This window comes from Echinops telfairi, unplaced genomic scaffold, assembly GCF_000313985.2.
Source record: "Echinops telfairi isolate 266 unplaced genomic scaffold, ASM31398v2 ScPeMD7_39;HRSCAF=148, whole genome shotgun sequence".
Taxonomy (NCBI): domain Eukaryota; kingdom Metazoa; phylum Chordata; class Mammalia; order Afrosoricida; family Tenrecidae; genus Echinops; species Echinops telfairi.
The window spans coordinates 1,797,081-1,822,186 of record NW_022103937.1 but is presented as its reverse complement, the minus strand read 5'-3'; the positions used below and the strand labels follow the sequence as shown (position 1 = coordinate 1,822,186).

At 35.6% G+C, this 25,106-nt stretch overlaps 1 protein-coding gene across 3 annotated transcripts in view; it reads right to left on the bottom strand.

Annotated features, from left to right (window-relative positions):
* The window catches only part of TLL1 (tolloid like 1), a 296,082-nt gene that overhangs the window by 63,648 nt on the left and 207,328 nt on the right, over window positions 1–25,106 (bottom strand). For all 3 annotated transcript variants that reach the window (XM_004717383.2, XM_045290498.1, XM_045290499.1), the window contains 4 exons: window positions 18,586–18,701; window positions 5,445–5,547; window positions 3,643–3,759; window positions 2,396–2,541 (listed from right to left, as the gene is read on the bottom strand). In XM_004717383.2, coding sequence (XP_004717440.1) covers window positions 2,396–2,541; window positions 3,643–3,759; window positions 5,445–5,547; window positions 18,586–18,701 — 482 coding nt within the window. The remainder of the gene's footprint in view (window positions 1–2,395; window positions 2,542–3,642; window positions 3,760–5,444; window positions 5,548–18,585; window positions 18,702–25,106) is intronic.

Sequence of the window (25,106 nt, the reverse complement as noted above, 5' to 3'; positions counted from 1 at the left end):
AATAATAGATGTATGAATGGATTTTTGGATTGGCACTAACCCAATTCTAACCCCAATCTAAGAACAATTAGTTTTCTATAACATGAACTTGCTTGATACTCACCCTCATGAAGAGATCACTGAAGATATGGATGTTATAGCAAAGTGTAGCAAAAAAAGTAGATGGCGCCTAACTATCAGAAAGAATAGCATCAGGGGTCTTAAAGATGAGGAATCAATTATTTCCACATGGAAGAAGCACACTAGCCTGTGTAAGCCAAGGATTGTAGATGATATAATCCAAATCAAAGGGAGGAAATGGTATCAGAACTTAAATTGTGAACACCTGATTTGCAGAAGAGTGTGAGTAACAGTGGAAGCCCAAGGTCCACACATGGATGACGCCTCCTGTGAATCCCCTCTGATCATAGTTAAGGAATGTGACTAGCTCTGTATCAGACAGTGAGCATTGTAAAGTTGAGTAGGTAGATGTACTTAGGTTAAACTGTAATTTCTTATCATTTGATGTCCCTTCTGACCCATTTTAAAGCTGTTTCAGTTTTTTTTTAAAGGGGAGGGGGTCCCTGTGGTAAAGCCCTTAATGAATCAGGGTGCCTGTGGATAAAGCCCTTAATTACTCCTCTGACCATAGACCGGAATGCGAATAGCCTTGCTATCACATAGAATGCATTGAAAAATGGATTATTCCAGATCTATTTAGGTTAAAATTCAGCACCCTATCATTTGATTGCCCTTATGATTCATTTAAATTTGTTCTAGTTTTTTAATATCTTTTGCCATCTTTCAATTGAGGTTTTTATCTATTTTACTTTGTTATTGTTAGTATTTCTTAAATGTTTTTCTGTATGCAAAGTCCAGGATATATAAGTCTGTAGAGACAGTAACTGGGTTAATGGTTCTTGGGGGTATAGCAAGGGAGGTTGAGGGGGCCTAGGGAGCTAATAAAGATGAGTATAAGAATGAAGAAAATGTTCTGAAACTGTGGTGAAGACTACACAACCAGTCTTGATGTGACTGAACTATTGAATTGTATGATATGTGGATTATATGCCAATAAAACTCTTGGGGAAAACTTTAAATCAGAAGAATCAAATAACATCAGAAGCAAGAGTTTCAAAATTCTAAACGTAGTCAGCACCATGTATTACAATGTATGATTAAAGCAAATTGGGTTTATGGGAGGGGGCAGAGATAAACTATGCAGGCCGACAGGCAGAAGCATCAAATTCTCTTGATTTATAGACAAAGCAAAGAGTCCTGATAGCGTATGGAGTAACGTGTTGGGCTGCTAACTGCAAAGTCATTGGCTCAAACTCACCAGTTGGACTGTGAGCAAAATGAGTCTGTCTACTTCCATAAATATTGAAAATATCAGAATGCTTATGAAGCAGTTTTAGCTTGACTATAATGCAGGACTGCTATTATTTGGAATTGACTCCTCTGCAGTAGATCTAGGCAATTCCTTTTTTCCTTGTTGTTATTGCTGAGAGCAGAGAGGTGGCTGTGAATACTGCACTCAGTGTCAAATACACCCTGGCAGACATGGGTCTTTCTACCGCACTTAGACAGGAATCTGCCTCCAATCAGTAAAGATTTCTAAAAACCACATCTGGGTTTCTAACCTTCACCTTGATCTATCACACTGTTTCATTATTCCTGTCAACTTCAGCTTGGGCTCTAATTTCTAAATTATCGACTTCAGCTTTTTCTAGCATGCTGGATGGCCCACTCATCTTTAAACCTCCAGCCAGACTCCCTCCCAGCTCAGTACCACTACCTCCAGGAAAATGACTCAGTGTGCAGCTTGGTCACTTTGAACTCAGACTTTGACTGGGCTGTGGTTTATTCTGATCCCTCATCTATGACGCAATGTTAGTGCTTGCTTATCTCCTCCCTAGGAAATATTTATAATGAAGTTCAAAGCTCCAAAGAACACTTTAATTCCTACTTTTGGTATAAACAATTTTCTGTTTAATGGCAAAGAGGTGAACAATGGATTTTTATCCTAACCATAAAAGAATGTCTACCTTTTAACCTCTCACTTTAGAGGCGAAATAAAAGTTCTATTATTTAATGGATCTTTTCAAGTGTCTTGTGAAACAAGCCTGTGCACTTGTCAAAAGTAACTATTATTAGTACTTCAAACATGGAAATTTAAATAGCACAGAAAATGTAAACCCACTTTAATCTTCTTGAAAATGTCTGCAAAAAAAAGGACAAGAAGGGGAAAAAAAGCCCTTTAGCTCTTTATTTTACATTTTATAGGGGATCCTTTGTTTCTTTACTGATTAAAAGACTGATTTTATGTTCCTTTCTTTATTTAATGAGGATTCTCTTGAATGCCACTGTCATTTATTGAGGATTTGCTCTGTGAAATTTGCCTAAAAGACTTTACCTCAAAGGCCTGAAAGGTCAATCCGACATAGTAGTCTTCAGACACTGTTATTTTCCACACGCATTCCTTCATCGGTCTATAGTCATCAGGATAATTCGGAGACTGAATTTGCCCTTCATTTTTGTGTATCTCACCTCCACAGATTGCTGAGGAAAGCAAACCATAAACAAACAAGCCCGTCATGACATTTCCTCGTCATTCTCTCCTAAGTCAATATTGTAATTCCATTGCTATAGCTCTGAACAAACAGGTGTGGCTAAAAATACCAAACTTTGCTGGTTATACTCTTGTAAATACTTAGATAATAAAACACCTCGTCACTTAAGTGTAAATGTCAGATAAAACCACTTAAGGAATACATGCTTTTTAACCACAGTGTTTTCACATCTTTCCCCATAAAAAAGAAAAAGAAAGAAATGCTCTTCTTTTTCAATGTTTAAAAACCTGTACATGTTTTGTTAATTTGTTTTAAGTCATTTGACTCCAAGATTTCTTGATCTTCTTCCTTTGACCTGTTGACCTCAGGTACAACAGCTGCTCAGGAAAGCAGGTTCCTTCTCCAGTGAACTTGCTGGGCCTCTGTGACATCAACGTCTCTGATTCCGTACAGACCGCCCCCTTCCTTGTTATACAGTTCATCCTTTCTACACAATAATGTCTATTTTCAAAGTTTAAGAGAAGCAGAAAGTTACTCTTGGAACAGTTTAGGACTGGCAGAAGCAGGGGATTCTTCTCAACCCACTAGTTGCTCTGCTAGGCTTTTAAATCAGGAATCACAATGCAATTACTATTACTTTAGAGATGTCCAAAAAAAAGTGTTTGACACATTCTTCCTCGAACACTGACTCTCTCCTATCAACAGCGCTTGCTCCAGAAATGTTTGCAATTGAATTCTAAGCAATCGCATAACAGAATATTTCAGCAGTACAGAAACCAAGCAGAACAAAACCAATACAAAGAAAAATGATAACTTCATAATATATTAATATCAAAGTATAATACAAGAAAATATAAGCACTCTTGTGGAATTTGGAGATTCTGGGTTTTTCCCCCCTACACATCCTTATCAATACCCTACAACTGATACCAAAAAGGAAATTGTTCTTACAATTTATAATTACTAAGCAATCTTATTAAAGTCATCCAGGTGACTATCATAAATCAACTTCCAGAAACTTCATAATTTTAAAGGATGTCATTATGTTCTAATGAAACTGAATGAGAAAACATTTCTGCATGTGACTTGCCTTCATACACAGCTGCAAAACCTTTTCCTACCCAATTACTGCTGCTCCGAAACTCAATCCACATTCTGCTGTCTGTAGAGGTAAGAACTTCAGGAAATTTGTCCCCACAAAATCTACCTAAAAAAAAAAAAAAAGGAATAAATGGAGATTCCCAAAAAGGACTATTTAGTACTTAACTGCTTTCTACACTAGCTATAAATTATACATATAAAATCGAATCCATTAACCAGAGATTTGCATATGCCTTAACATTTATTTGGAAAAGGTGGATAAATAAAAATAACTCTTCAGATGTGTTTATAAGCACATTTAAACATTTTATCCTCCTGAACATCCACTGATGTATTATCATCTGTGTAACTGAGAAGCAAACCAAAACATCTTTGTAAAAGATCACATCAGGTTGGTGGACAGAAACAAAAAGATGCTCTGAGAAATAGGTTCAAGATGTCAGGTTGGTTAACAGTAAAGGAGTGCACTTGGTTACTGTGCTCTCAACCTAACATGAACTTTTTTCGCCCAGCACATTCATTTTTTTTCTCAAGACAACCTCTGAATGTCTCCAAGTGTGGGGCACGTAGCCTAGAGAAGTTCTGCTGAAACTAATATTCCCATGAATTGCAGAAACATTCTTAAATGCAGGCTCTGCTACAGAGGTTAAGAAGTGGGACTTGCTACTCCATTTCAAGCACCAGGACGTGACTCTGCTGCTGCTGGCTCTGGGATTGACTTTGAGGAGTGAGGTCTTGATGGAAACAGGGGAGGCTGTACGCATGACAGTCATCAGAAGACAAAGGCATCCGAGTGGACTATGACAATACTGAAGCACAGGATGTTGGAGGGGTTCAAAAATAAAGTGCTCTCCAAATTGTAGCCTCAGATGTGATTTCCCCCTATGAGTTTAATAAAAGACTTCCTTGGAATGTTCATAATATATTACAAAATCTTTCATGGAGATAAGAAACTAAAAGTTTTACTCAACCAGATATCAACTTGGAGCAATTATTTTTTTCTTTGAATCACATCTGGAAAAAAAGCTTTTACCCCTTATTTTAGAAAAATACTGTAGATATCAGTATTTGAATTTGTTATGGACATTGTCCCTTTTAGTACAATTCAGTCCTTTCAGCAAAATTTTTATATAAATAAAAATATCTGTAGAGTACACAAGTACATTGAGCAGATCTACTTCTAAATATAAATGAGAAATCACGATCTAAAAAAAAAAAGTGAATTAGAAGATCAATGGAGCGTAGATGCTTCCATGTCCCAAACAGCTCCACCTTTAAGTAAAGCAGAGCACAACAGTAAGTTTGTCTCATGAGGGTTATGGGCCTGAGTTGTGGCCCCTGGTGAACGGTGGGCAGCAGGCACTCATCCGCACCAAGTGTTAACATAATTTTATGATAGTGGACTGCAGTATCACACGCTGAGAAGCAAAACGGTGACATCTCTAACAGGAGAGATGGTGTGTTTGTCACAGACGTCAGCTGCTAGCGCATACCTAACTAACATCTCACCCTCTAAAACCACACACACAATTTATTGGATTTTCCTCAAAGGTACAAATTTTAAATGGAAACAAAAAGAACAAAATATTGTAGGAGTTACTGTAACAAATGACTAAACTACTCTCCATCATTATTTTCAGATCCAAGTGCCTACCTTTCAATTTTTAATTCTCTTGAAAGCCGGTCCATCAATTTACCTATTTTAAACACGTTTACATTGGTTGAAAAAATTTAAAATAAATAAACAAACATAATGCTGATCCCATACTTTTAAAGTAAACAATCTCTTACCAAGGAGAGGCGATTTTCTCCAGTATCCATCTCTTACTTCAATGTAGTCATACCAGCACAAACTACTCTTGTAGAGGTCCATTGTGGTAAAATTTAAAGCAATCTGCCAAACAACATGACACGGGGCAAAAAATGATTCCAAATGCACATGGCCTTTGATGTCTTGAAGCAAAGAATCCTGACTATGGTGAATATCAATTCACTGATTTTCATTCCATATTAGTATGTCCCAATTATGTTTTCTCAATAAAAACACTTGAAAACAACTTTTTCTCAGTCCCATAAATTTATAAAAACACACTATTACTATTTGAACAAATAAACATTTAGCCATTAGCCTAGAGTTTCTGCAAAGTTAATGTGAACCATTGTGAAATAAACAGAAATCTTTACTCAATAGGTTTATTTTTAATTGTGCTAAGATAAGCATAAACTGTGAAAAACTCTGATTTTGCTAAGAATGCCTTGCTTTAACAGTTTCTTCCCTAGAGGTTACCAATTATACACTCATACTTATTCTAAAAATAACTGCCATATGTTGTATTCCAAAAATTTGGTGTACTGAAATATTTTAAATATAGCCCTAGGAAAGAATCTATCCTCTGCAATCAAACACATATGTTATGCTTCTTCTAGAATATATATTCAAACCCACTTCCATTGAGTTCACTCTGACTCATAGAACCCCTAATAGGAATGAATAGAATTGTTTCTTTGAATTTCCTAAACTTCAAATCTTTATGGAAGAAGGCAGCCTGTCCTTCCCAAAGGAACTCAATGTATAACCCACTTTAGACTATAAATTCAAAGAGCCTTGAAATTGGAAGACCTTTAATGATTCTTCCTTCTGGACTTTGTTTTGAAATTCTGCTGTTTTTTTCCTTTTCTTTTTTCCTTATTCTTTAAATAATGTAATAAAAATTCTAGGAAAAACATTGCTAGTTATAGGCTCTACTTTAAAAAATTAACTCTTTTGACATTTCTAATTTTTTAATGTAGCCCTGGTGGCATCTCGGTTACACATTGGGCTGCTAACTGCAAGGTCAGCAGTTTAAAACTAACAGCTGCTCCTCAGGGAAAAGATGAGGCTCTGGACTCCTGAAGCCGACAGGGGCAGCGCTACTCTGTCCTATGCATCCTCTGTCATTTGGAGGCAAAATCAACTCAGTGGCAGAGAGGTGTGTTTGGTTTGGTTTTCTTTACTTTTGTGTTCCCTTATTTTTACAAAAGTTGTGTGAAAAACTAGCATAAGCCAACACTTATCTGATGAAGTATAATTTATATTGAAAATCATTTTTATATAAAAAACTCATTCTAATTCTTTTTTAGATAGATATCAAAGATATTTAAGATTCATAGTGAACCTGTTCAAAATTTTTGAAACTAAAAAGAATGTTTAGTTTATTGCTGACAGCAATAAATCCAGAGTATTTTTTTCATTAGAAGGTCATTTTATTGGGGGCTCTTACTGCTCTTATAACAATTCATACATCAATTGTATCAAGCATATTTGCACATATGTTGCCACCATTATTTCCTAAACATTTACTTTCTATTGATCCTTTAGCATCAGCTCCCTTTTTCCCCTCCCTCCATCCATCCTGGCGACCCCTTGATAAATTACAAATTATTCTTATTTTCCTATCTTACACTGACCGCTGTCTCTCTTTGCCCATGGTTTCTGTTGTTCTTCCCCTTGGAAGGTTGAGGGGGTGGTTATGTGCCAATCATTGTGCTTGATTCCTTCCTTGCAAAAAGCTGAGGGTAACAACTTTTTCAAGGAATGATCAAAAATTGAAAATATAAATAATAATTAATACTAAACCTATATATCCAGTTTACACAAATAATATCTGTACTTTTAAAGAAAAATATTTAACTGAAATATAGGCAATGATTATAGACAACCAATTACTAGCTTTTCCCAGAAGGAAGATACAATCTAACTTACAAATATTTCTTATGGCATATTTTGCATCAAGGAACTATGGCAATCACTGATGAATTTAACAGCAAATTTGTTTTTAATGAGCATAGAGATTACACATTTTATTATAGAAGTCAAAACTAAGAATGTGTCTAAGTATAAGGAAAGGCAGTTAAATCTAGTAAAGGCATTACTATCTCACTATTCAACTATTTTAGTTTCTTTAAATATGTATTTCCTTAATTATAAAGAGAGAAAACTACCAAAGATGAGAAAATAGAAACTTTTTTTTTCAACGTAATACATGAGGAAAAAAACAAAGGAGGGAAAAAATGCATTGCCTTTGGGTCATTTGTTCTACTCAGAACAGCCACACACGCACTGTCTCCAAGGTCAAGTCTTCTAAGAGCCAAGAGCCTCATCTTTTTCTCCAGGAGCAGCGGGTAGATTTGAACTGACCTTTTGATCGGTAGTCATTCAAAACTTAACCAACAGCACCACCAGGCTCCTTTTGAAATATAGTAGGCTATGGAATAATTGGTGGTATAATTTGGTTTTACTAGAATTCCTCCTTTATTTTTGTCTTCTTTACTTGTAGTTTTCTCTGTTTTGTTCATTGTTTTTTTCCCCCTCATTTGTCTATCATTCCAAATATTCTCAAGATTATTTATAAAATCTTCTAAAAATATCAAGGACACAGCACTTGCTATATTTCCTCTTTTTCAGTAATCTTCAACATTTGATTATCAAGATGCTTTCATTCTTAATTCTACTCTCTAAATGACCTGATACATTTTTCCAGCTTTAATATCAATGCATTATTATGTAATTCTTGGGATAGGATTGGAAAATAATGTCTGGATTTTCCCCTTAGCTTATTTTTATACTTTAAGTTAACACAAGTTTAAATGCTTCTCCTGCCTCATGTTTAATTCTGCATTTATAGTCTCCCTATAATAAAAACTCCGTATGATCATATAAGAATTCATTTATTATACTAGAGATTTTAAAACTAGAATACAAATAGAGAAAAAAATAGACCTCAAGTCATATTTTGTGGCTTCTCTCTTGGATTTTATAGTGGTAAGCAAATAGTTTTCACTTATTTTTCCATAAGGGAAAAACAATCAGCTAACCTGAAAAGATGTATCTTTTCAAATGTTCCATAATTAAAAACAATGTGGTTGATAGAGAACAGATAATTAATATTTGATGTGTTATAAGGTGCACGCACACACTCATATAGTTGGAAGAGGGATAACATCAAGCAGAACGTTTCTTATCTTTTTTTAATCTTCTATTTTGAAAGTAAACATCATGGAGTAACAAGACTTAACTGAATTTAATATAAAACAGGCTTTTAGAAGCATGAAATAAAATAAAGATAGGTTCCTAAAATCAAATCTTAGTGCTCTGACAATAAAAATAAATTTCTTGCCTATGACTAAATTTTTGTATATAATCCATAGTGCATTATAATTACATAAATTTTTTATTTCTGATAATATAAAAATATTAATTTAAAATTAACAGAGAAATATGGGTTGACAGAAATTCAGGTACAATTCTAAAATTGCTTGTAATTCGTTGGAAGCCTTACATGCTATACAACAAAATTAAATTGATATAATTGTTGCTGAGTTTCTTTTTTAATAGGTTGCAGCATATGAATGCTTAAGAAAAGTGGAACAAAAATAAAAGGACTGAATGAATAACTACGAGTCTCCAGAGATCAATACAGAGGATATTATTTTTATTTATTTATTTTTACCAGTTTGCTTGAAATAATTTATTTATGGGTTATTATATACAGAGGATGTTTATAAACACACTTAAGAAAATATTGATGACCTAAACAAATCCCACAACATTTTAAAAGGGCATTTAGAATAACACTTATACCCTCTTATTTTGAGAATTGAAAAGATATAACCCTATATGCCTCATCAGTAGAATGATAGTTTTAAATACTTCTTAATATTAGTTATTAGAATCCAAAGCAGTAAGCAATGAAATATATTGCTAAGCTACTAGTCAGCTACTTAGACAAGCCTTGTAAGAGCTACCGTAGACCATAGTTTGCTTCTGGAAACTACAACTCATGGATTATAACTATTTCTGGTCCACGCCCTGAGCTGTTGCGACTAAAACTGTATGGCCCACAAAGTCAACAATATTGACTTGCTATTCTTTTCACAAACATTTTGTCAGCTACTGGCTTGTGTGATTATTAAGGATTCCGGCAGCTCTAAAATTCATCATGTAAAAGGTGAAAAATTTTAAAAAAAGGAAAAAAGAAACACCCATCTTGCTTCATAACTAGAATTTTCATTACGGGTTCACCTTTTAACAACTGTTTGCAGTTTATGCTGTTGAATGAGTAATCTAACCACAAAGTTGTTAAACAGAACGATTGTATAGAAATTAGTGGGAAATACTAAGGTAGGCAAGCAAACTAACCCTTTGCTAAGATGCTCGTGTACTATTATTTCCATGATACACATTCAGATATTCTTCATAGTGTAAAACCGGGGGGAGGGGAGGGGCGAAGGATAAGGCAATGGACAATCTATTTGCTGGGAAACAGAAAAAACAAACAAATAAGTTTCATAGTTAAATCAAAATGTTAAAGTAAAGGGTGACAAAATTAAAGAATCAACAGGAGAGCTTGGGGCCTTGGTATAAATATCTGATTTGGCAGTGACTAGTTGTTGACTTTGAACTTTTCAAGGATTTCACTTTGCTTGGACCCACTGTCAACACCTGTGGAAGCAGCAGTCAGGTTAACTGACGTATTACACTGCTGCATAAAGACCACTTTAAAGTTACGAAACAAAGCTTTCACCTTGAGGGCTGAGATCCGTTTGCCATAAGCCATGTTGCTTTCAGTAGCCTCATATGATTTCACAAGCTGAACAATTGCTAAGGAAGATCATAGAATAGATGCCTTTGAATTATAATGTTGGTAAACATGGACTGTCATAAAATAAACAAATGTGCCTTGGAGTATTGGCAACCAGAATCTTTCTTAGGAGCAATGATGGTGAAATTTCACCCCACGAACTATGGAATTGTGATCTGGGGGAACAAGTCTTTGGAGCGCTTTGTTGGGGTCAGTCAAGAAAGACTCTCAGTTAGATGGTAGACAGAGTGGCTGCAACACTGAGTGTGAACATGGTAGTGATTGTGAAGGTGGCAGAGGACCAAGGACCAGGCCGTATCAACGAACACTGTGCTACGAGTTGGAACTGATTTGATGCTATCTAACAACAATTGCAAACCTCAGGCAGATTCCATCAGTGCAAGTGGGAAAGTGAAAAAGAGAAGTTGGATGATTCTATTTGAAGTAATTTTTTCTTAAAATTTACATGATTACATATGGATATAAAAAAAGTACCTATCTATTGGCAACAATTCACTCAAACTCAAAACTCAATGAGTCTTGTTTTTAAGCCTCGGTTCCTCATCTCCACTTCATTGCCATATCCAATCAACTGCCAACTGTTATGATATTCTAAAACTTCACAAATACTCCACTAACCTTTTCTCTGTCAGTGTTCCACACACTTCTACGCAAATACTCCATAAAGCTTCAACATTGTGCACTAAGCTTCTAATTTCATTCTTCTCACTGTTGTTTTTGCTAAATTCCATGGAATCAGCCCTCAATTCCTGGTGAATTCATTCAGGCAAAATGGAGAAAAATGCTCCTAGGTCCTGGGACATTCCCATAACCTAACAGTTGTGGTCTTTAGGTGGTAAAGTTTATTGGTTGGTTTTTGGAAGTAGCTAACCAAGCCTTTCTTCTGAAGGCATTTTAATCTGGAAACTGTTACAATCTGCTAAAATCTATAACAATTTTTAATCTGCTTCTGACAGCTGGGTAGTGACTAAGCATGAAGTGCACTGGTTGGGAATCAAACCCAGGTTATCTACATGAAAGGTGAGAATTCTACTACAGAACAACCAGTGCTGAGTATTCTTGAAATAAGGTCACTTTCCTCTCAGTAAAATCCAGTAAAAGGAACCCCTGCCATGTCATGAGTGGTTTCATATCACCTCAGTATAATTTTCTAAGCTTGATCCTCAAAGCCTCTATTGTCATACTCCAACTTACTGCTGCATGTCAAAAGTTCAAATCTTAACTTTGTCTCACTCATTCTGAACTTCTTGCTATTGTACGTGGCAAAGTCCTCCACTTTCAGCTTCCATTTCTTTAATTAAAGCATTCATACTTCCGCATGAGAATCGACTTTCCTTTTCTGTGGTCTTTGATATTATTTACATCTCTCAGAATTCATGTCAAATGCTACTTTCTCTTTAATCCATCCTGCATCTCCCAATGAGCTCTGTAATCTCCTACCTTTGTACATTCATGAAAAATTGTATTTTGCTTTCTTAAGTTATTTTTCATAGCATACTATGAATGCTATGTTTTTCCTCTAAGCTTATAAAATTATTGACAACAAAGCTTCCTTCCATATACCGGGAGATAAATTTAATGAAATCATATACTTAACTGTGTAATAATTTCTAGAGTGTCTTTCCTAATATACATTATATAAATGAGTGTTAAACATAAACTGCAAAAAATAAAGGATAGATTTGAATTGGTTATGTAGAAAATAAAATACTAAACTCATTCAAATGAGGAATAACCTGCCCTTATTCAAAAGGCAATACATACTAAGGGATGGCAGAATCAATATTCTCTGCTTCTACCAGATAAATAGAACTACATTCTCAGTTGCATCTTCTGGATTGTTACCAGAAAAATATGTGGACCATCTCTGTCTTGGAATGCTCAATAATAGGCAAGTATATGTGTGAATTGATAGCCCTATTTTTTAATAATATTTTTTCTCACATAAAATAGCATTTGCTTATTGTAGAAAAGGAAGCCTAGTAGTGCAGTGAGCTATGCAGAGAGCAGCAAAGAGAAGGGCAGTGGTTCAAACCCACCAGCCACTCCACAGGAAAAAGATGAGCCTGTCTGTACCAGGAAAGATTTAAAGTTTTGGAAACCCAAAGGGGCAGTTCTATTCTGTCCTAATCCTATGAATGAAAATTGGCACAATGGCAGTGAGTAGAAAATGTTCCGGTGCTATTCATAAAGCGTTCAGTGGCTACACCCTCAGAAATGGATAACTCTTCCTTCTTCTCAATGTTCATGAACGTATTAGCCAAGAAATCAAAGGTATTTCATTGAGCAAATCTGCTGCATGAGACTTCTTTAAACTTCTAGAACACTTTAAAGTGTTCTAGAGCAAAGATGTCACTTTGAAGATTAAGGTGCACCTGACAATCAGTAGTGTTTTCAATAAGAGGATGTGTATGTGAAAGCTACACAATGACTAATGAAGACCACAGAAGCATTAATGCATTTGAATTGTGGGGTTGGTGAAGAATATTGAAAGCATCATGGACTGCCAGAACAAAGAAATCTATCTCTAAGGAAGTATAGCCGGAATACTTCTTAGAAGTGAGGTTGGCAACACTTTTTCTCATGTACTTGGGACATGTATCAGCAGCGATCAATACTTAGAGAAAGACATTGTGCTTGGTTTACTAAGCATGCTTTACTCAGTGAAGGATTACCAAAAAGAAAAAAGAAAAAAAGGAGACCCCTCCATGAGGTGGATTGATATGGTAGCTATAACTATGGGTTCAAATATAACAATTGGGAGGATGGGTCAGGACTGGAGTGTGTTTTATCCAGTTGTAAATAAAGTCACTGTGGGTTAGAATGAACCACAACAAAAACACTGTAGAAAAAATGAAAAGGGAGATAAAAATTTCTAATACAACCAGGCAGCAATAAACATTATTTTGATAAATATTTTTCATGACTTAGATTTGAACCTTTAACCCATGAGTTCTGTTTTCAGCTGGATCTACTGAACTTTTGAGAAGGAACACATATATAGCAAACATAGAAAGAAAATTATGATTAGCACTGTGATTGGGAAGCTAGATGACTCTAGCCAGACTATGAAATCTTTTCTAAAGTCCAGTTCAATTTTTATAATATGTGAACTAAAGATGATTATTGTATCTACACTCAGTGTTGAGTGGACTAGAAAAGTTTAGCACAGACTCTAGTCCAGTGTATGAACTTCATAAGTATTATTTTTTTTTCTATTTATCGAATTAGAAAAAATAGTACTCCACTCTTAATTAACTTTGTTCTTTATTAGATATGTACTGTATATTCATTTCTAGTAAATACATCATTCATGGAGTCTTTCCTTCTTATAAAAAAAGAGTACATTATTTTATTTTACTTCACTTCACATATTCCACAAGAATTGATTACCGTATCAAAAAAACTCACTACCATCCAGTCAACACTGACTCATAACAACTCTGTAGGACCAACAAGAACCGCCTCTTTGTGTTTTCAAGGCTGTAAATCTTTCCAGGCATAGAAAGCCTCCCCTTCTTGTACAGAGTAGCTGGTGGGTTGAAAAGGCTGACCTTATCGCTAGCAGAATGCTACATAGCCCACTGCGCCACCAAGGCCACTTTGATCTCTTTCATCAAAAGTACATATTAAAGTCTGTGCAACATCAATATCGTGTTTTTTAATATTTCTTTTGCTATCATTTTAGCTCTTAAAACAATCCCTACATAAACTGTGTTAAGAACATTTGTGGATGTGTTGCCATCATTTTCACAAAGTGACAGACTTTCTAATATTAGATTACTTGTTTATATTAAAATAACTCATAATTACTATTTTAGAAACTACACAGCTTGATTTGATTTGATTTACATGGATCCATCTGCTTATATATGCAATGAAAGCTGTTTTATCATTCTACATCTTTATTATACAGTTGTAATTGTCAGATTTATATTATTTTAAAAAAATAAATGAGGAGGCTGAATATTTTTTACAATGCATTCACATACATTTTATTAATTGGGAAGTATTTGAATTTTTAGAATTTAGAAAATTGTGAAATCATCCATAAACAACATAATTTTATTATTAGTTATTTGTCAAATTATATGATTTTTAACTTCTTAAATGTTTAATGCTCATTGAATCAATTTTGATAAATTTTATTTCCCAAATTCTAATTAAGAATTATTTCAATTGAAAGCACTTCTATAAACCTTGACTTTCAAAAACAAAAGTACTTCTGCAATCTTTTATGTTCAAAAATGTTGATTATTTAATGTCAACTACATCCAATCAACTATTTCCATGATTTGAGTTAAAACAAAATAAGATAAAAATAAACACATTTTCACAGACAAAACATTCACAAACTATAAGCTGAACTAAAATTAGCCTGATTAGAAGTCTGACATATAAGAAACGTTGAATGCAAAAATGCAAAAGTAAATATTTACGTAAAGCAAGATAAACATTCATTTCAAAAACAAACAAAAAAGAGTCTCTATTTATGTGAGAAAAGCAGGATTTACCACAAATACTACAAAAGTAACACCATATGAGACTAGGGTACTTAAAGCTGAGAAAAATAAATCATTCAAAAAACGACAAGTGTTATATGACCTCACTACCATAAAAAGTAAAGAATTGATATACACACAGAGATCAGAGTTCTCTGATGGTTACCAGGAATCAGAAGGAGAGGAAGAGAGAATTACTTCCTACATAGTAGACATTTGCGATTTTGGGTGATGGAGTATGGGTGAAGTCAGCACAACTTGATACTAAGATGTACAAAAGAAGAGACCATTTCTTTAAGTACTACAATATACACAATTCTGCAACAATCATGAAAACAATAAGCAATGTGTGTGGTTACATAGACAATTATGGATAAATATATGTAGATAGGAAGGCATATGTATATGTATAAATATATGTATAAAGGGACTTGCAACAATGGTGTATCTCTAGGCATAGATGTATGTGTATGTGTGTGTGTTTAGCAGATACATCTACACATATCATATCATAAAGGGCATAGTTAACAGAGGCTTCCTAGATAGATCCATACAAAAGTTGAAATTGTTATACTGGATTACAAGGTTTGGGACAATAGGTGCAGGGGACAACTTAGTCAACTGGTATAACAAAATCGTTCTACATCCTAGTTTGGTGAGCACTGTACAGAGTCATAAAAGTTTGCCAGCAGCTTTGGTGCAGTGAATTACTTAATTTGGCTCTTGTAGTCATAGTCTTTGTAACTTCCACTAACGAACTGGTTGTGACCTCACAAATGACACATTTTTCTTCTTTTTATTTCGATGGGTCTGGGTATGAGGAAGCACAGGAAGATGTTGATAGGATTTTACATTTCAGTGAGTGATTGTTAGCAGGGTTAATTGTCGACATAGATATTTGGGACTCTAGCATGTGGGCTGCTCAGTTTTGCTATTGTGCTAAGTATAAAGCAAACCATCTCAGAAGTAGGAAAGGAGGATCATACTATTATCAAGAAAGAATTCCGGAATGGAGCAAGTGCTTCCATCGCCAAGATCCCTGTGCATTAAAGTCCTGAATGTGTGATACAGAAAGTTGTGATATCAGAGGAGCAGTAGGGGTCAGCAGCAGAGTCAAAACATGACACAGCTGAGCTTCCTAGCCCAAGGCGTGAGGAAATATGAGAGCCATTTAGGGAGGGGATCGCATTTGGCTGCTAATCTCAAGCATAGCAGTTTGAAATCACCAGCTGCTCTAAGACAGAAAGTTGAGGCTTTCCACTCCTGTAAAGTGAAACCCACAGAGACAGTTCTACCCTATGGGTCCCTCTGAGTCTGAATGGACTGAATGGCAGGGAGTTTGAGAATGCGCTTTTTAATCAAGATAACGAGGCTTATGTGAAGTTCCCTTTGGGTAATATCAGGAATGCAACATGACCAGAGCAGGACAGAGACAAGGAGAAGTGGTCACAGTCACTGCAGGGGTAAGGGTTCCTTAAAGAAGAACTGTATCCTGAACATTTCTGAGCCTGAATTGTAATCTGTTAACTTCCCTAGTAAAGCCTGTGAGTTCTGTGTGGCCATTGCCGGGAATTTTGCACCCAGCAGTGACACAGAGAGTGCTGTGAGGGAGAGCTGTTTTCAAAACTGTTAAGACAGTTGTAAGGTGGAAATATGTCTGACCTCTGCTTTATGCAAATCAGCCTTTGGCTGATGTGGAGTTAAATGATCCTTCTCTCGTATGAAGCCAAAGGAGGTCAGCGATTGCTGCCACACCCCTTTTTACAGTGACCATCTGTGATACAATTGTGTATGTGTATGAAGCAAAAGAGAAAGGAGGATATAAAAGGTTCAAAGAGGATGACCCATGGGATATAATCCACATGGCCTCTGGACCACGGCCTCTTTTAACCTGAGAGTAGCATATCCAGAGGAGCCCTGGTGGTGTAGAATCTTCTACCTTGGCCTGCTAACTTCAAGGTCAGCAGTTCAAACCTACCAGCAGCTCCTGAGGAAAAAAATAAGTTTTCTACCCAATGAAGGTTAAGTCTGAAAAAGGAAGTTCTACCTTTTCTAGTGAGGTTGCTATGAGTCAGAATTGACTTGATGACAGTGAACTTGGTTTGGTGTTAGAGATGACCCAGAGACCACCAACAACCACTCTAATCAGGATGATAATGGAAGGTACTGGAGAGAATCGGAAGGAGAAAAGGGGACGCTGAAACTCAAAGCCCTAGAACAGACAACAGCTGCTAAATTGAGAGGGGCTAACCCCGGATGTCACAGCAAGATGAGTGGGGGATTGAGGCTATTTCTTCTGGTCACCTTGCAGGCAAATAGTATATTGACTGATAAAAGAAACATTGTGTTCTCTTTGAAAAAATAAGTATAAGACATTAAATGGGCAGCATTGACAGTAAAGCAATAATAAGAAGGGAAGAGGGGAGAGAAATCTGGTCCATGAAAACAGAATAAAAAGTGGAACCAACCATGCCAACTCATTGTACAAATCCTAACTGCAGGCACAATACAATCTGCATAAAAGGCTGCTAAAGGGAAATCTAGCTTGCTCTGTAATTGTCACTTAACCACAAAACAAGATTACTGTCTTAAAATGCTGTTGGGTAAGAGAAAAACTTGCAATTGCTATGTGAAGAACTAGATACATATTAAAGTGCTTAGTATATATTATATACTACATATTAAACTAGTAACTTTCATATGTAATAGTTATTTATGCTACACGATTTTTCATTCAAACGGTTTTCATTATGACTATTACAACACCCAGAACCCCTTCATCTCCACAGTGACATCCAAGCATTAGGTCTATCAAACCTCTGCAACTGCCATCACACTCTCCCCATAGACAATTAAAGTGTTCAATTCAATAGTTGAAGGCATAAGACAAAATAACATCATATTTTAATATAAATGACACACACGTTTTGTTTTTGCTGGTGACCCACTTCCTCTTCAATGGTGGTAGTTTTTAAAATGTATGTTTTTTCTACATGTGAAAAAAATGGTGGGGGGCTATGTCTAGTACCATTTATGAAAACTGTCTCGCAGGGAAAAAAGCAGTCAGCAAACATGCAGAAGGTACATGTAGTTTGTGTTAATATAGTAACAAATACGAGAAAATAAAGATTAATATTAATACAATCTTGGGATTAAAATACCAATTTTTAACATTCAAGAAAGAATGCAGAAATTTATAGTCCTTAATAATTTGAATTCTATAATAGAAGAGCAAATATGGTAAAGAATTGGATGTCTCACTTTTCAGCCCTTATGTGTTTTATTATATTTTCTTTCTTGAATATGCTAAGATTTCTACCATAATGTGATCATAATGAACAGCCTTGCTTTTTAACCTATCTAAAAAAATACAAAGAGAATTTCACACACAAAAAGTTATTTGCTATATTTTTTATTATCCCCTTCCTCAGATTCAAGAATCACTTTTCTATTCCCATTTACAAACATTCTTAATGTTCTTAAATAATAAACATGTTGATTCTTTGATAGTCAACTAATCTCTTAGTATGGTAAATGATATTAATTAATTTTCTAATATAAACTAGTCTTGAATTCTTAGACTAAAAAACATTTCTTAATATGATAAATATATAGATATGTATGTATTACTTATACACACACAACTTCCTTTTTAAGTTTTCTGAGCTTTTAAGTCTTTTATTTGAACATTGAATAATATTTTTTAAATAAAGGAAACTGTATTTAAGATATAAGTGAACCTTTGCACTTAAAGTAGATTCAGATGGAATTCTTGATGTTATAAACTACCTTCTCCCCTGGGGTCACAGAGACTCTCCAGATGCAGTGTGTATAGGAAGGGTAGCCATTTGGAAATCCTGGTGAGGAAAGATTGCCATTGGATTCTTGTAGAGTTTCTCCACATGCTAAAATGGGGGCGGGGGGGAAAAAGATACATATGTAAGTTCAAAAGTACCCATATTTCATGAAATATTTTGAGTAAGTTCTGACTACTAGCCACTTTAAGTCTTTATAGGAACAGAGAGACCTTCATTTTTCTCCCTTGGAGGAGCCAGTGGGTTTAAATCATCAACCTGGTGATTTGTAGTCCAGTGCTTACTCAGCAATGCTACCAGGGCTCAAAAAACATAATAAATAAGGGCTTTGGTTTTCTGCGTCTTTTTGTTTGTTTTAGACAAGAATACATATTTAGATTGAATTGAGGATTTTTCCTCTTTCATTTAAAGTAAATTTATGTTTTCTGTCTAATATCAACCTCCTCAATGGCATCATTATGGTGAAATAAAAATCAAGATAATGATATGAATAAGTTACCATTCTAGAGTACTGGATGGTGCAAATAATTAAGTTTCCAAAAGGCCTCAATCTTGAAAACGTTATTCATCACAGTTGTACATGGAGCTACCAGCTGATTCTAATAAGGAGTTAAAGTTTGCTTGATTTTAACCTGGAATTAAAAAACACTTGGTCCTCCTGGAAATCATTTCTATTAGTTCCCAAAGAGCCTGAGGTTAACTCAGAGGTCACTCATTAATGGAACTCTAGTGGCGTTGGGTTGCTAACTGCAAGGGAGGAGGGTCACACCCATTACTAGCTCTGTGGGAGAAAGGTGAGTCTCTCTGTTACAATCTGGGAAACCCAATATAGGGTTGTTCTGACTCAGAATTAGCATGATGGCAGTGGCTTAGATTTTTTAATTCTTCTTATTAAATTCTTTTATTGGGGGCTCTTACATCTCTTATCACAATCCACACATTCATCCATCATGAACATTTGTAGATACATTGCCATCATCATTTTCAAAGTGCTTTCTTTCTACTCAAGCCCTTGATAGCAGCCTCTCATTTCCCCCCTTCTTCCCTCACCCTCCCTCCTTCATGAACCCTTGATAAGTTATAGATTATTATTATTGTCATATCTTACATCATCCTCTGTCACCCTTCACCCACTTTTCCGCTGTTTGTTCCCCTGGGAGGGGGTTATGTGTTGATACTTGTGATCGATTCCCCCTTTCTCCCCACACCTCTTCCCCTTATCCTCCTGGTATCTCTATTCTCATTGTTGGCGCTGAGGGGTTTATCTAGCCTGGATTCCCTATGTTGCGGACTCTTATAGGTAGCAGTGTGTATATTCTGGTCTAATCCGATTTGTAAGGTAGAATGGAGGTCATGATAGTGCGTGTGTGTTGGGGGGTGGGGCGGGCAGAGCATTAAAGAACTAAAGGAAAGTTGTATGATTCATCGGTGCAGGTTCAGGTCAATGATAACTAGCCGATATGGCTCTGGGACTACATGAAACATTCCATTAATACATTTAATGTAAATTGAGGATAAATTGAGTCATATTAAGCAATGAAAATCGACAATGAGTAGTTTTAAAAAGGCATACCATAATGTTATAATGAATTTTATTCTCAAAATAAGTCCCCTTCCCTGAGCCTAAATAAATAGATAAATAGATAAACACATAAATAAATAAATAAAACATCATGAAAGAGTCAAGTTTTTAAACAAGATGTACACATTTATTAACTCTATTTTCTATTGGTCATACACAGACATTGCTAAAAATATTATCTCCCTTTCCCCCCACCCCGGAGGATAGTGGAAATTGTAATGTACTAATTTTGCTCTTGGTTCAGCTGAGGCTGGAAGTCAGAACAATTCTAAAATGGTTTTCTTGTTGTTTCTGCAAAATGTACTATGAACCAAACCTGCTTGCAGTATCCTTAACTCAACAATAAGTCCATCAGGATCTTTATAACCTTTACTGAAGAACAGCTACTTTTGAAGGAGACAACAATGAGATATAACTATTACAGAGCTACCAATAGGTAAACTCAATAGGCAAACTCTCATCTCATCAAATCCAAAATAAATTATGCATGGTTCTGCACACTTGAGGTAAAGGAAGAGAGATAGGTGATGACTTTGAAAACAAAATAGCCATATAAAAATCTGGTATAACGTATTTATTTAGTACCGCAGGTAATATATTTGCACAACAAAATAAACTTAAGATAGGATTAAACAATACTTATTTGGATGATCTGCACACAAAAGCTAATTTAGAACAAAAAATTCTCAATGTCAAAATATATTATTTGGCACTGTTCTATGAATCATCAAAGGAACTTGGTAATTATAACATCTATAAGAAGCCATAAGAAAACTAATATTTGTTAAAATTTTATTTATTAATGCATTGAATAAGCTTCTAAGCATTAGGGAGCTGTCTGTTTCCATGAAATATAATTCATAAGTTTAAAAGTAATTTTGATAAGGATTAAAATTATTACTATGCAGTAGAGAATGCTTTTACTAAAATTCCTAAAGTGAAATAAAAATATTAAAATACATTTAATTTACAAATTCATACACATACATTTTATTTCTTAAAGGTCCTCTAAACTAAACATAAAACAGAATATAGCATGTAATCCCAAAATTAAATAAATCCATAACATGGCAATTGCCTATAATGAAAAAAGTGCAGACACCTAAATAATAACGTTGTGATAATTGATTGGAAATTTTATTCAAACAATTATAATAGTTCCAGGGTAACTGGCCTCCACTCTTCAAGATGTTTCATCACTATTTCTGATCAGTTGATGGTTTCTGCTCAGATATTGCAAACTAAATTACAAACTCAAAGAGTAAGTGGAAAACCAGCAGGGATATAAAACAAAACAAAAAACACACTGCCATAGAATCTATTCACACTCAAGAAATCCTATGTAGGATTTCTGAGGCTGTAAATCTTTAAGGGAGCAAGCAGTCTCATCTTGATCCTGTGGAGCTATTGGTGGGCTAGAAATACGAAACTTGCAGTTAGCAGTGCAATGCTCACTCACAACACTAAGAGGACGCCTGGGCAAAGGGAAGGTAGCACAAGTACAAATGGCAGATCTACATGCACAGTTGATGTGTGAACTTAACAAAGTATGTGAGATAAGAAGAAACATGTTTGAAACCTTGCATTGCTAATTATCAATTAGGTCACCAAAGCAATCCTTGGATATTTCAATCTCAGCTCTCACTTCTTCCAAATGGCTACTTTATAAAAATGTAATTCATATATATTGGTTTACAATGATATTTTATGCATGAGAGAGTTTTATTTAAATTATTTAATGGTGTTTCTGTGCCTTCTAATTTTTATTTTAATTTATTAGTGAGTTAGTTCACTGTGCCAACCTGGCCGATAAACACATGGGGGGTTAATTGAAAGTTGGAGGGATAAATGGCTTGGTGAGCCTCGCCTTTCAAGTTCTGTGGTCTCTTGCTTTCTAGTCGGACCAGGGTGTATCTCCCTTAGCAGTTCCCTGGTTCAGCTTGCAAGGCTGACTTCCTTCAAAACATCACCAAGGAGAAGCCCCATGAACCTACCCTGATGCAACCCTGGATGCTGGAGCAGCATGGGGAGACCCCTGCAAGTGCTGAGATGCTTACACATTCACTGACTGGCTTCCCCCCTGCAGTCGGCATCATTGCATCTGTTTTGTGAGAAGGAGGAGGACTTTGTGGATTGGTGTTGGACATATGGGTTAATGGGTTAATGTTGGACTTGTGGGCTTGGGCAGCGCTGGGTTGGGATTTTTTCTTGATGTGTACTTACTCTTTATATAAAACTCTCTCTTATACATCAGTTTCTGTGAATTTGTTTCTCTAAAGTACCCAGACTAACACAATTAGCTAATTATTTTATTAATACATTTTATACTTTTAATTTTTATTATTTTAATAATTTTATTAGCTATGTTTATTATTTGGCTAATCAGAGTCTTCTATGATTAGGAAGACTATTGTATTAATAGAATATGTCTTCAAAGTATATATACTTCTCCAGGCACACCTAGGAAAGAAGAGACGTACAGAAAAATTTCTCTAAAGCAAGAAAGGCTGTGTCCTCTGTATGTCACAGATTGTTAATGAGTCTTCCTCTGATCCTTAGAACAAATGCTTCTTCAAATAGTACAGCTTTTTGGATTATTTTCCCAGTATACCAGGGGATACCCAAAAAGATAACGGAATCACTCTGGGCTAAGTAGAGCTTTCTTTGTATGTATTTGTCCCACTAGGCAAGCATTGAGCAACTTGCTCTGAGTTAGTGCACCAGTGGGTTTGCCTGGGAAGGCTTTCTCTGGTCAGTGAATTTTTTCATAAAAGCAGTTTTGCTGGAACCTTGGTTTTTATGATGGCCAATTTAAGAGAACAGTGTACAGCTGTGAAATTTTGTTTCCTGCTCTGGGAAAATGGTGCAGAAACTATTGTGATGTTGAACTCAGATTATAAGGACAGTGCTAGCAGAAAAGTTCAGTGTTTGAGTGGCTTTCTCATTTTAAAAAAGGTGAAATGTCGACTGATGATGAACCACATTATGGACGTCCATCAACTTCCCAAATAGATGAAAATGTCTACTCATAGGGCATTTGGAGTTTATTCAAGTTATTTAGAGGTTCTGAAAAGATTATGTAACAATATGCAACCAAAAACGGCCTGATTTGTGGTAGATAGGAGACTGGTTTTGCCACCTGGCTGCACCTGCTCATGTAGCCATCTCAGTGTGGCCAGTTTTTGGCAAAACCGAGTATGCCTCTCTTGCCCCATGCACCTTATTCACCTGACCTCATTCTGTGTGATTCTTTTGGTTTCTGCAAATGAAGAGGTACATGAAAAGACAGCGATTTGATGGTGTGGAATTGGTGAAGACAAAAATGAAGGAGGTGCTGTCAGCTATTCCAACAGATGACTTTGAAAAGTGTTTCCATGAATGGAATCGCAGTTTTGACACATGTATTAAGTCCAATGGAAAGTACTTTGAAGGCAATAAGGTTGTTTTGTAAAAAAATTTAAATATACAACTTTGGAAAAAGAAATTCCAGGGTTTTAGGGTTTTTTTTTAGAGGGGGGGCCTGGAGGGATACCTCCTCATATAATTGAGTAAATATGGTGGAAGAATACAATGCTAAGACACAGTTTTCTGATTTTAAACCACACCGATTTGAACAGCTGGCTTTTGATCTACACATGGGTTCTGCATGAGCACCGCTAAGCGCTCTGGCCTATTTTAGCATCCTTTAATAGTGAGACATCCTTCCTCTTCTCATTGTATTGTCTTTATGGTTTTCCAGACTGCATGTTATTTGTGTGTGTTGTCTGTGCTTTGTTAGAGGAGTCCACATCTCCTGGTACAGTGCTCATAACCTACTAGAGTGGTCACATCCATACAGTAATTATTTATCGAGCACCAAAAGTATATTACTGGGTGGTACTGTTAGTCTCTGACTACTGCTTTCCCACTGCTTCGCTTGTAATTGGATGAGAGGGCCCTGTATCAGTGCCATAAGAGGACCTGGATGGATAAACCATACATCAGAAGTGTTTTGTTTGCTTCCAGAGATAAGGACCATAAAAAACACAGTAAACAATTCTCAACTAAAATAAATTTATCCTCTTAAACAATTTTTGTATCTGAATGATGAAAAACAATGTTATAGATCTCTGGATATTTTCTGTCCACTCCCTGTCCCTGACCCCACCCCTCACCCCTGATGAGTGTGCTGACTGTAAAACAAGCAGTGAAGTTGTCTCTTCATTTTACTTGCTATTGAATAAATTCTGACTCACAGTGACTCGAAGTATGACAAATACAACTGCTCACCCAGCTTTACAATGATGTGAGCTTTCATAAGATCACCAGGCCTCTCTTCTGAGGCACCTATGGGTGGGTTCAAACTGCCAACTTTTAAGCTAAGAGCCCAATGCTTAATGATGTGTGCCATACAGGGAGTTCTATACAAATCTAATTTTTATCTTATTTGGCATATATGAACAGATAACTATAGCAATGAAATCTACATAATTATCCATCTTAAAGTCCCATAGACTACTTAATATTATCTAAAGTTTAAAAATATATACAACTTTAATGCTTTTATTCTTGTGGTATATATTTTAAAAAACACACATTTTCTTTTTAACTAAAGGTAGAGTTGTCTTCCTATTATTTTACTTAGTAAAAAAACGTGTTCTCTTGCACTCAGAATCCCTCTTATATAGACTATAAAAGACTTTGTATATCTTAGTGTGAACCAGGATCAGCATTCCTTTCAAGAGTAAACTGCACAGCAAACCAAAGCTTCAAAGAACAAACTCATCCATGGGACTACTAGCTCACAAGAACTCCATTATCCTCTAAGCTGTAACCATAAACACTAGCTTTTACCTGGATGCCATAACTAAGTGTTATGTAGTGTTATGTCCAGGGAGACAATATAAGGTCCTAGAAAATGGGGGGGGGGGGGG